At 41.6% G+C, this 12,582-nt stretch overlaps 1 protein-coding gene across 15 annotated transcripts in view; it reads left to right on the top strand.

Annotated features, from left to right (window-relative positions):
• The window catches only part of NEK11 (NIMA related kinase 11), a 291,628-nt gene that overhangs the window by 201,216 nt on the left and 77,830 nt on the right, over positions 1–12,582 (top strand). The window contains exon 15 of one of the 15 annotated variants that reach the window (XM_042954491.1): positions 8,828–8,927. The exons of the other annotated variants lie outside the window; for them this stretch is intronic. Within the exon in view, the coding sequence (XP_042810425.1) occupies positions 8,828–8,892 (65 nt within the window). The 3' untranslated portion in view covers positions 8,893–8,927. Of the gene's footprint in view, positions 1–8,827; positions 8,928–12,582 lie in introns of those variants that run through there. 15 annotated transcript variants of the gene reach the window in all.

The following is a 12,582-nucleotide window of genomic DNA, read 5'->3' as shown; positions in this document are numbered from 1 at the left end:
TGGTGTGAGAAAGTGGTCTAGTTTCAACCTTCTGCATGTTGCTGTCCATTTCTCCCAGCACCATTTGTTAAAGAGACTGTCTTTTTTCCATTGGATGTTCTTTCTTGCTTTGTCAAAGATGAGTTGGCCATACGTTTGTGGGTCTAGTTCTGGGGTTTCTATTCTATTCCATTGGTCTATGTGTCTGTTTTTGTGCCAATACCATGCTGTCTTGATGATGACAGCTTTGTAGTAGAGGCTAAAGTCTGGGATTGTGATGCCTCCTGCTTTGGTCTTCTTCTTCAAAATTACTTTGGCTATTCGGGGCCAGCCTTTTGTGGTTCCATATGAATTTTAGGATTGCTTGTTCTAGTTTCGAGAAGAATGCTGGTGCAATTTTGATTGGGATTGCATTGAATGTGTAGATAGCTTTGGGTAGTATTGACATTTTGACAATATTTATTCTTCCAATCCATGAGCAGAGAATTTCTTTCCATTTCTTTAAATCTTCTTCAATTACCTTCATAAGCTTTCTATAGTTTTCAGCATACAGATCTTTTACATCTTTGGTTAGATTTATTCCTAGGTATTTTATGCTTCTTGGTGCAATTGTGAATGGGATCAGTTTCTTTGTTTGTCTTTCTGTTGCTTCATTGTTAGTGTATAAGAATGCAACTGATTTCTGTACATTGATTTTGTATCCTGCAACTTTGCTGAATTCATGTATCAGTTCTAGCAGACTTTTGGTGGAGTCTATCGGATTTTCCATGTATAATATCATGTCATCTGCAAAAAGCGAAAGCTTGACTTCATCTTTGCCAATTTTGATGCCTTTGATTTCCTTTTGTTGTCTGATTGCTGATGCTAGAACTTCCAGCACTATGTTAAACAACAGCGGTGAGAGTGGGCATCCCTGTCGTGTTCCTGATCTCAGGGAAAAAGCTCTCAGTTTTTCCCCATTGAGGATGATGTTAGCTGTGGGCTTTTCATAAATGGCTTTGATGATGTTTAAGTATGTTCCTTCTATCCCGACTTTCTCAAGAGTTTTTATTAAGAAAGGGTGCTGGATTTTGTCAAAGGCCTTTTCTGCATCGATTGACAGGATCATATGGTTCTTCTCTTTTTTTTTGTTAATGTGATGTATCATGTTGATTGGTTTGCGAATGTTGAACCAGCCCTGCATCCCAGGAATGAATCCCACTTGATCATGATGAATAATTCTTTTTATATGCCGTTGAATTCAATTTGCTAGTATCTTATTGAGAATTTTTGCATCCATATTCATCAGGGATATTGGCCTGTAGTTCTCTTTTTTTACTGGGTCTCTGTCTGGTTTAGGAATCAAAGTAATACTGGCTTCATAGAATGAGTCTGGAAGTTTTCCTTCCCTTTCTATTTCTTGGAATAGCTTGAGAAGGATAGGTATTATCTCTGCTTTAAACGTCTGGTAGAACTCCCCTGGGAAGCCATCTGGTCCTGGACTCTTATTTGTTGGGAGATTTTTGATAACCGATTCAGTTTCTTCGCTGGTTATGGGTCTGTTCAAGCTTTCTATTTCCTCCTGATTGAGTTTTGGAAGAGTGTGGGTGTTTAGGGATTTGTCCATTTCTTCCAGGTTGTCCAATTTGTTGGCATATAATTTTTCATAGTATTCCCTGATAATTGTTTGTATCTCTGAGGGATTGGTTGTAATAATTCCATTTTCATTCATGATTTTATCTGTTTGGGCCATCTCCCTTTTCTTTTTGAGAAGCCTGGCTAGAGGTTTGTCAATTTTGTTTATTTTTTCAAAAAACCAACTCTTGGTTTCGTTGATCTGCTCTACCGTTTTTTTAGATTCTATATTGTTTATTTCTGCTCTGATCTTTATTATTTCTCTTCTTCTGCTGGGTTTAGGCTGCCTTTGCTGTTCTGCTTCTACTTCCTTTAGGTGTGCTGTTAGATTTTGTATTTGGGATTTTTCTTGTTTCTTGAGATAGGCCTGGATTGCAATGTATTTTCCTCTCAGGACTGCCTTCACTGCGTCCCAAAGCGTTTGGATTGTTGTATTTTCATTTCTGTTGTTTCCATATATTTTTTAATTTCTCCTCTAATTGCCTGGTTGACCCACTCATTCGTTAGTAGGGTGTTCTTTAACCTCCATGCTTTTGGAGGTTTTCCAGACTTTTTCCTGTGGTTGATTTCAAGCTTCATAGCATTGTGGTCTGAAAGTAGGCATGGTATAATTTCAATTCTTGTAAACTTATGAAGGGCTGTTTTGTGACCGAGTATATGATCTATCTTGGAGAATGTTCCATGTGCACTCAAGAAGAAAGTATATTCTGTTCCTTTAGGGTGCAGAGTTCTAAATATATCTGTCAAGTCCATCTGATCCAATGTATCATTCAGGGCCCTTGTTTCTTTATTGACCGTGTGTCTAGATGATCTATCCATTTCTGTAAGTGGGGTGTTAAAGTCCCCTGCAATTACCACATTCTTATCAATAAGGTTGCTTATGTTTATGAGTAATTGTTTTATATATTTGGGGGCTCCGGTATTCGGCGCATAGACATTTATAATTGTTAGCTCTTCCTGATGGATAGACCCTGTGATTATTATATAATGCCCTTCTTCATCTCTTGTTACAGCCTTTAATTTAAAGTCTAGTTTGTCTGATATAAGTATGGCTACTCCAGCTTTCTTCTGGCTTCCAGTAGCATGATAAATAGTTCTCTATCCCCTCACTCTCAATCTAAAGGTGTCCTCAGATCTAAAATGAGTCTCTTGTAGACAGCAAATAGATGGGTCTTGTTTTTTTATCCATTCTGATACCCTATGTCTTTTGGTTGGCGCATTTAATCCATTTACATTCAGTGTTATTTTAGAAAGATACGGGTTTAGAGTCATTGTGATGTCTGTATGTTTTATGCTTGTAGTGATGTCTCTGGTACTTTGTCTCACAGGATCCCCCTTAGGATCTTTTGTAGGGCTGGTTTAGTGGTGACAAATTCCTTCAGTTTTTGTTTGTTTGGGAAGACCTTTATCTCTCCTTCTATTCTAAATGACAGACTTGCTGGATAAAGGATTCTCGGCTGCATTTTTTTCTGTTTAGCACACTGAAGATATCGTGCCAAGCCTTTCTGGCCTGCCAAGTTTCAAAAGAGAGATCAGTCACGAGTCTTATAGGTCTCCCTTTATATGTGAGGGCACGTTTGTCCCTTGCTGCTTTCAGAATTTTCTCTTTATCCTTGTATTTTGCCAGTTTCACTATGATATGTCGTGCAGAAGATCGATTCAAGTTACGTCTGAAGGGAGTTCTCTGTGCCTCTTGGATTTCAATGTCTTCTTCCTTCCCCAGTTCAGGGAAGTTCTCAGCTATGATTTGTTCAAGTACCCCTTCAGCACCTTTCCCTCTCTCTTCCTCCTCTGGGATACCAATTATGCGTATATTATTTCTTTTTAGTGTATCACTTAGTTCTCTAATTTTCCCCTCATACTCCTGGATTTTTTTATCTCTCTTTCTCTCAGCTTCCTCTTTTTCCATAACTTTATCTTCTAGTTCACCTATTCTCTCCTCTGCCTCTTCAATCCGAGCTGTCATCGTTTCCATTTTGTTTTGCATTTCATTTAAAGCGCTTTTCAGCTCCTCGTGACTGTTCCTTAGTCCCTTGATCTCTGTAGCAAAAAATTCTCTGCTGTCCTCTATACAGTTTTCAAGCCCAGTGATTAATTTTATGACTATTATTCTAAATTCACTTTCTGTTATATTATTTAAATCCTTTTTGATCAGTTCATTAGCTGTTGTTATTTCCTGGAGATTCTTCTGAGGGGAATTCTTCCGTTTGGTCATTTTGGATAGTCCCTGGAGTGGTGAGGACCTGCAGGGCACTTCCCCTGTGCTGTGGTGTATAACTGGAGTTGGTGGGCGGGGCCGCAGTCCGACCTGATGTCTGCCCCCAGCCCACGGCTGGGGCCACAGTCAGACTGGTGTGTGCCTTCTCTTCCCCTCTCCTAGGGGCGGGATTCACTGTGGGTTGGCGTGGCCTGTCTGGGCTACTTGCACACTGCCAGGCTTGTGGTGCTGGGGATCTGGTGTATTAGCTGGGGTGGGTAGGCAAGGTGCACGGGGGCAGGAGGGTCAGGCTTAGCTCGCTTCTCCTTAGGTGATCCACTTCAGGAGGGGCCCTGTGGCAGCGGGAGGGAGTCAGATCCGCTGCCGGAGGTTTGGCTCCGCAGGAGCACAGAGTTGGGTGTTTGCTCGGAGGGAGCAATTTCCCTGGCAGGAACTGGTTCCCTTTGGGATTTTGGCTGGGGGATGGGCGGGGGAGATGGCGCTGGCGAGCGCCTTTGTTCCCCACCAAACTGAGCTCTGTCGTCCCGGGGCTCAGCAGCTCTCCCTCCCTTTGTCCTCCAGCCTTCCCGCTTTCTGAGCAGAGCTTTTAACTTATGACCTCCCAGACGCTAAGTCCCTCTTGCTGTCGGAACACAGTCCGTCAGGCCCCTCTGCTTTTGCCAGCCAGACTCGGGGTCTCTGCTTGGCCGGCGAGCTGCCCCTCCGCCCCGGCTCCCTCCCGCCAGTCCGTGGAGCGCGCACCGCCTCACCGCCCTTCCTACCCTCTTCCGTGGGCCTCTCGTCTGTGCTTGGCTCCGGAGACTCCGTTCTGCTAATCCTCTGGCAGTTTTCTGGGTTATTTAGGCAGGTGTAGGTGGAATCTAAGTGATCAGCAGGACGCGTGGTGAGCCCAGCGTCCTCCTACACCGCCATCTTCCCTTTCTCCTACAAGATTTTTAAAAAATTGTTTTATCTTTATTTATTTTTGAGAGAGAAAGACTGAGCAGAAGCAGGGGAGGAACACACACACACACACACACTCACACACACACACACAATCTGAAGTTGGCTCCAGGCTCTGAGTTGTCAGCACAGAGCCCAATGCAGGGCTCGAACCCATTATCCATGAGTTCATGACCTGAGCTGAAGTCAGATGCTCAACCGACTGAGCCACTCAAGTGCCCCTCCCAAGATTTTATTTACTGTTGTATTCTCAAAGTCTACCATATAGCCTGGCACATAGTATTTTTTCAATAATATTTTAATGAATTAATAGAAAGATGAGTAGAATTGCCATGTGGTTGGGGGGGGAAATATTCTCTGGAAAGGATCAAGCAGCATGAAAGCTCAGAAGTATGAACAACTGGGTATATTCATGGAACTATTAATAAGTTTGGTATTACTGGAATATAAGATGTGAGGAAGGGATCAACAAACCTGGCTGTGTAGGGCCAAACCCATGGATAATTTACATGCTAGGTTAAGGAGCTTGAATTTTATCCTGTGGGTTAGGGCACCAGTGGTTTTTAAACATGGTCAGAAAAGATTACCTTTAACAAACAAGAAGGAGGTTGTTTTGAAAGGAGTGACTTGAGATGATGAACAGGTTATGGGCCCTCATTACACAGACAATAGATGGTGTTACTATAGTAACTGTTGAGGCCCATCTCTACTGAGTGAGAATAGAAAATGACTTCTGACTTCCTCTTCATCGAACTTAGAAAGGAAAATTATGTCTCCATATTTCTTAGTAACCAGATTATGAATCAAGGCAGCATATGAAATTTAATGTTTTTAAATGTTTGTGAAATTGGCTGTGCTTCTAGAGAAAGAAGTCATCAGCAGAATGATATAAGTCGTTGGTAAACTATATTTATAAAAAGGCTTATTTTGTAGATCCAAACAGGATGTTGTCACGGAAGTAATTAGAATATGACAGATGCGTCATGACTTTTCTGCCCATTAAGAACCAAGTCTTTAGTGTGTTCAGATATCTGATCAGTTTGGCTTTTTGAAAATTGTTACCTCTCAATTCTTCCATTGAACCTTGGTAATAACTACTTAATCTCTACTAAACAATGTGACTGATATAGACCAGAGAAGGCATCAGGGCTTCTGAATCTTTTAGAAACTTGTTTGCTTAAGCTCTTCAAACTCTAAGCTGTTAACTGTAGAGTTGACTGATAGCCATTTAACCTTGGACTATTGTGTTTTTCACCTTGAAATAAATGAATTTCTCATACTAATTAGAATGATTTCAACATAGTGTTTTATCCTTCATTACTGGCACACTGGAACCGCTACATTTGAGGAGGGGAGGGTTATTTTGGATCATAAACTACTTGAATCATTTTGATGTGGGTGCACAAGGCACAATATCAGTTTGCCAGTATCCCCTCTGTTTATATATTAAAGAAATTTAATACTTCCTATGAGTCCTTTAATCCTTGAAAGGATGTAACAGATTTAGAATTAGTGGCAATTTATAGAGAACCTACTATGTGTCTGCTACCATGAATATACCCATGCCACTTTCATTTGGCAGATGTGTGGTGATACAGACAGGGGAAGGGAAAAGGCTTTGTAATATAAATAAATCTCTGAAACTATAGTATAATTCATTCTTAATAGTATACTCTTAGCAAAGAACATTCTGTCTATTACTACTATCTAGAAAAAAAAGTTCCAGTGATCAAATTTATCTAAGAGAGAAACTCAGTAATCATGCACTCATTTATTACTCACACATTATGATTTCACCAAGTTAATATATGTTGGTTTGTAAGCTCCTTGGGAGCTTCCTGTGTATAATCTGAAACTGGCCCCACACCGAGGCAGGGGAGGAGAGACTGAAGAAAGAGAGTGGCCAGTCCAGATTGGTAGGTGGCAGGTTTAATAAGCAAGAGAACTTATATACAAGGCTTGTCTTGAGTGGCTGCAAGACAATTAGATTTCCACAGCCATCTGCCAAATCTTAAAAATTTATTAGAGGTCTTAACTGGGTTTAGTCATGTGTACTAATTATCCAAATGGTCTCAATACCACATCATTGTCTCAAGACTGTGTCTTTGGAGGAGGCTCTGGGAGCAGGGAAGGTAAATGGAATGAACATTCCAATGACAGAGGAAGGGATGAGGAACCTCTGATTGCCAAGATCTAGCTCACTGATCAGCCAGCAGTCAGGTCTTCTCAATGACCTCCACCAACGGAGTACTTTGTAGAGGAATGATATTAGGTCACAATGATGTCTTAGGCCTGCATCCTGCCACTAAAGGCTTATCATTTCAGAGGAGAACTAAGGCAGGCATAAATAACTATACAAGAGTAAGGATTCAGAAAATGGGGAGATTGCTTTTATTTGGGGGAATAGAAGTCATCAAGGAAGCTTCCAGGAGAAGGTACTGAGATCACTCCTGACATAAGCATAGATTTGGCCATGAGAAAATGAAGGCCCCGCAGGAGCAAGGGACAGGGTAAGAAGGAACAGAGAGGCAGAAACAGGCAGGAGCAGATGGACTTTGCTCAGGAAAGTGGTTCCATTTGGTGTTATTTGCCTGAGTTATCACCGTTGTTAATACAACATGAACTATTGATACACCTAATTTTTATTATTTTTCTTAAACAAATACGGTCTTCTTTTCTTTGTAAAAAGTGTTTACTAGGACATTTAATATCTAATACCCTTTTATGTAGAGGAAAATATTCCTACTACTTGCTCCTGATTCAATGTTCAATATATTAAGCTAAATAATTACAAAGATATTACTACTCCCTTTCTATCTTGTTTTGATAGACTCTAGCTCTCCTGTTTGTTAAAGTCATATATATGGACTCCTAAATTTTCTTCTAGGATTCTTATTGTCTTATTTTTCATAATTTTTATAGCAGTAGAATTATTCCTTTCCACTTAATTTAAATTCTCCTTTTGTCATATTGAAATTCCTGGATATTGTCCATTTCTGATTATTTTGGTCTACTGTTCTAGCTTCTTCATCTTCTGTCAGTACCGGAGTATTCTAGTCACACTGCCTTTATGGAATGTTTTAATGTCTGATAGTACAATTACCTTCCAATTTTCTTAATTTTTCAAAATGCTCTTATCTTCTGACATTTATTTTCCCACATGATTTTTAAGAACATTTATCCATCTCCAAAGGACACCTTTTTGTTTTCTATTAATAAGTTCTACAAAGTTAGTAGCATAGCCTTTCTTTTTTTTACATTATTTATATTAAATATAATTTATTGTCAAATTGGTTTCCATGCAACACCCAGTGCTCATCCCAACAGGTGCCCTCCTCAATACCCATCACTCACCCTTCCCTCCCTCCCACCCCCCATAAGCCCTCAGTTTGTTCTCAGTATTTAAGAGTGTCTTATGGTTTGCCTCCCTCCCTCTCTGTAACTTTTTCCCCCTTCCTCTCCCCCATGGTCTTCTGTTAAGTTTCTCAGGATCCACATAAGAGTGAAAACATATGGTATCTGTCTTTCTCTGTATGGCTTATTTCACTTAGCATAACACTCTCCAGTTCCATCCATGTTGCTACAAAGGGCCATATTTCATTCTTTCTCATTGCCACATAGTATTCCATTGTGTATATAAACCACAATTTCTTTATCCATTCATCAGTTGATGGACATTTAGGCTCTTTCCATAATTTGGCTATTGTTGAGAGTGCTGCTATAAACATTGGGGTACAAGTGCCCCTATGCATCAGCACTCCTGTATCCCTTGGGTAAATTCCTGGCAGTGCTAATGCTGGGTCATAGGGTAGATCTATTTTTAATTTTTTGAGGAACCTTCACACTGTTTTCCAGAGCAGAGTAGCATAGCATTTCTAAAGCAACCAAGCTGCAGTACAACAGGGATTTCAAAACTGGTGTTAAGGTCAATGCAGAAGCAGTCTTCATATATTTGTTTCTTTTCCTGATACTTCATAAAAGTTGGTGCCTATATTGCTTATCTGTGGCTGCATAAAAAATTACCCAAAAACTTTTTGGCTAAAAACAACAATAATCATTTTCTATTTTTCATAGTTTCTTTGGGTCATGAATTTAGAAGTGGCTTGGCTGGGTGGTTGTGGCTCATGTGGCGCTCATGAGGCTATAGTCAGACACAGGACCACAATCATCTGAAGGCTGGACTGACTCTGGAGGGTGCATTTCCTTTTCACAAGGTGACTTGAGAATCCTCAAGGCCACTAATGCTGGACATTGCGCATCATTGCTAGACTGGCTACCATTGCCACCTCAGGAACCTGGCTGTGGCCACCACTCCTGCCCTACCCCTGTCTGGATGGATTCCATGTGATCTCTGTCCCTTGACATTACTAACTTCTGATGGACACTCTGCAGAAGATGTCTGTCATTGGCAGAGGCTGGTCATGCGCCTACACAATGTGCCTACAATAAGGGAGGCTGGGAGAATGAGCGTCCAGTATTTTTAGCTTCTTTAGTGGGAGCCAGACTCTGTCTCACAAAGTGGAAGATTCTTCGAACAAGGGAAGAAGAATGTGAGGCCAAAGATAATAATACATATCTACTGTAGTAGTGAACTTTCTTGTTCTAGGAGATGTGGAAGGAGAGATGGCCCTTGCAGTGTTTTGTGGAAACATCTCTTTTGGCTTTCACAGAAGGAATAGATGATTCAAGAGGATTCTTTTTCGATTTATCTTCTGCGCTGCTGTCTGTAGAGGGAGCCATCTGCTTCGGACAGCAGTCGTCAGGATTGACATTCTAATAAAAGGTGCGAACTTATCCTGGACAGAGGACCAGGGCCAAGCCAGTGGGGTTAAACTCTGCAGAGTGAATGCCTGCGTGCAGAACCAAGACATATGATCCTGGATCTGCTTTGCTGAGTGCTGAGCTGAGACCCCAGTTCCACTCTATTCAGCTGAAAAGAGGTAGTCAGGACACAGACCCTCCATCATCCATCCCAGCCCCAGAAGGGGCTCAGTAATGCTCTTGGGTATGTCTGACTGCATGTGGCACAGATGGCCATCCACGTGCCTTCCTAGGTGAGGTGGCTGCTCCTGGACCCCAGTAAATGAGCTAATTAACTTGGCCATTTGAACTTTAGAGACTACTTGTTCTGGAAAGGACAATATTGAGCTGTTCTTTCTGGCAGTAATTATGTACCAGACCAATTGCTTTTTGAGGCCACTTCTAGTTGGGTCAGTCAAGCTGTGTCACTGGAAGAGAGGGAATTAGTCCACCTATTTGCAGGGGCAGAGCATTTCTTTTCTGGTTCATTTAGAACTATAAGGTTATTAACACAAAAAGTTAGAAATATGGGTAAGACTGCATTTAACTACAAATCACTTGGTGATGAAGTGTGTATTGAGCTTTCCTGGCACAGAACCGTGGTAGAGTGCAAACAGGAATATGATTCACAGTTCATATTTTCAAGGAATTAGTGGTGTGAACATCTCTAGACCAAATGGCTAGAATTCCAGGCAGGAAGTAGTAAACATCAGTGAAGATGAGTGGGAAGATCAGAATCACCAGCTCACTGCGCCCTACCCCTGGAGATGCTGCTTCGGTAGGTTTAAGGTAGGTCTTGAGAATCTGCATTTTTTAAAAAATCTTTTTAATGTTTATTTATTTCTGAGACAGAGAGAAACAGAGCATGAGTGGGGGAGGGGCAGAGAGAGAGGGAGACACAGAATCAGAAGCAGGCTCCAGGCTCTGAGCTGTCAGCACAGAGCCCGATGTGGGGCTCGAATCCACAAGCCAAAACATGAGATCATGACCTGAGCCGAAGTCGGTTGCTCAACCGACTGAGCCACCCAGGCGCCCCATGAGAATCTGCATTTTTTAAAGTAGGCTCCATGCCCAGCATGGGCCCAATATGGGGCCTGAATTCACGACCCTGAGATTGAGACCCAAGCTGAGATCAGGAGTCGGGCACCTAACCAGCTGAGCCACCCAGGTGCCCCAAGAATCTGCATTTTTAGCAAGTTACCAAGCAGTGTTGATGATGCTGGTCCAGGGACTGTACTTTGAGATCCACTGGGCTAGAAGCACTCTCTTCCAGCTGTGGCTTTATAAACAAAATGCTTATTTTTGACAAATTTTGATAAATTGAATCAAGTTTTTAATAAAAATGCCTCACATTCAATTTTTTTAATATTTGTTTTTGAGAGAGAGAGAGTGTGTGTGTGTGTGTGTGTGAGTGGGGGAGGGACAGCAGTGGTAGGGGGAAAGGGGATCCAAAGCAGACTCCATGCTGACAGCAGAGAGCCCAATGTGGGGCTTAAACCCACTAACCCCGAGATCATGACCTGAGCCGAAGTTGGACACTCAACCAACTGAGCCACCCAGGTACCCCACATTCAATTTTTAATATATTTATGATCCCACTGACGAGAGTGGTATAAATAAATATACAAGGGTTTTCATGGCAGTGTTTCTTACAATAGTGAAATTAATTTAATTAATTAATTAATTCCAATTAAATTGGAATCAAAATAAATGCCTAGCAATGGGAGCTAGTACATCTTCTAGAAAAAAGTTCTTCACAGTTTATTAAAAGCGATGATGTAGTTACGTATTCACTTGCATGAAAGGTGTTATAAAGTATACAAAACTGTAGTTCACCGTACACGCACTCACACACACACACGTGTGTGTGTGTGTGTGCGCATGTGTGTGTGTGTATGTGCATTTGGAAACACCAAAGTGTTAGTAATGGTTCTGTTAAGCAGCTTTTCCCTTCCGTGTTCTCTAACTTGTCTGCGTTGAGCATGGATGACTTATGTGATCGGTTTCTACTAAAAGAGGCACTGACACATTCACCTTAAGTACTTTAGTCAGTCTTGCCATCACAAGAAAAGCAGGTTTTGTTTCTAAAGCCAGGATTTTCTGCGTTGGCCCCTTAGAATAATTAAACTCCATAAATACTGGCTTCTGGCTCCACAGAGTAAGCGCAGCTGAAGAAGTTAGAGTCTGGGTTCCACAAACTTCTTAACCTATATCCACATTTAATTGTTTATTTAAAAACCAGACACCCTTCCCCCCCTCCCACCGCCCCAACTTTTGTGTTATACTAATAGGTGCTATTCTTAGAGGCCTCTTCTGATACATTTGAAAGGTTGAAAGGAAACAAGCATTTGCAAACCTCAAACGCCTATTGTTTGTAGTCTTCCACACAGTTCAGCTGAATATTTGTTGTGTGAAATAACCATGTGGTAAAAATAGAAAGTTTATTTCCTATCTTCTGGTATTTATTATCTCCCCTATGGGTAGCAAGTTTTCTTTCTCAAGCTGACCCACCTTTTCTGACTAATTTAATTTTGGTGGAGAGAGTGGGATGCTATTTACTTATTGGGAAGTTGCCCTGTGCAAAGCACTATGGTGGGGGCCATGGGGAAGAGGGAGGTGGTGTAAATCCACCTTGGGCCTTCACCAACAACAGAGCACCTTTCTATATAATCGCTGCATTTGAGCTTTACTAGTGCTTTTTGTACAGGTTTTTTGCACAGGTGAGGGAACTGAGTCACAGAAGTTTTATAACTTAGGCAAACATCACAGAGTCTTAGGGTACTAAGACTTAGGGTACTAAGGCAGCTCACAGTGCTCAACTGAATGTACCCTGGCTCCCTTCCTACTGGAAGCCTCCGGAGATTGTTCCTTCCTGGACCTTCTTCTTTCCCCCTGACTGCTTTCTTCGCCAGTCTCCTCATGGGGTTTGTCTCAGACACAGCTGTTGCTGCACCGTTGGCAACAACTTCCTTGGTTGGCGGTTTCTGCCCTGTACCTACAGAATAGTACTCTGAAAGAATCGCAAAAGT

The sequence above is a fragment of the Panthera leo genome, chromosome C2, assembly GCF_018350215.1.
Source record: "Panthera leo isolate Ple1 chromosome C2, P.leo_Ple1_pat1.1, whole genome shotgun sequence".
NCBI classification, from domain to species: domain Eukaryota; kingdom Metazoa; phylum Chordata; class Mammalia; order Carnivora; family Felidae; genus Panthera; species Panthera leo.
Note: the sequence above shows the minus strand (reverse complement) of the source record. Positions and strands in the feature narration are given on the sequence as shown.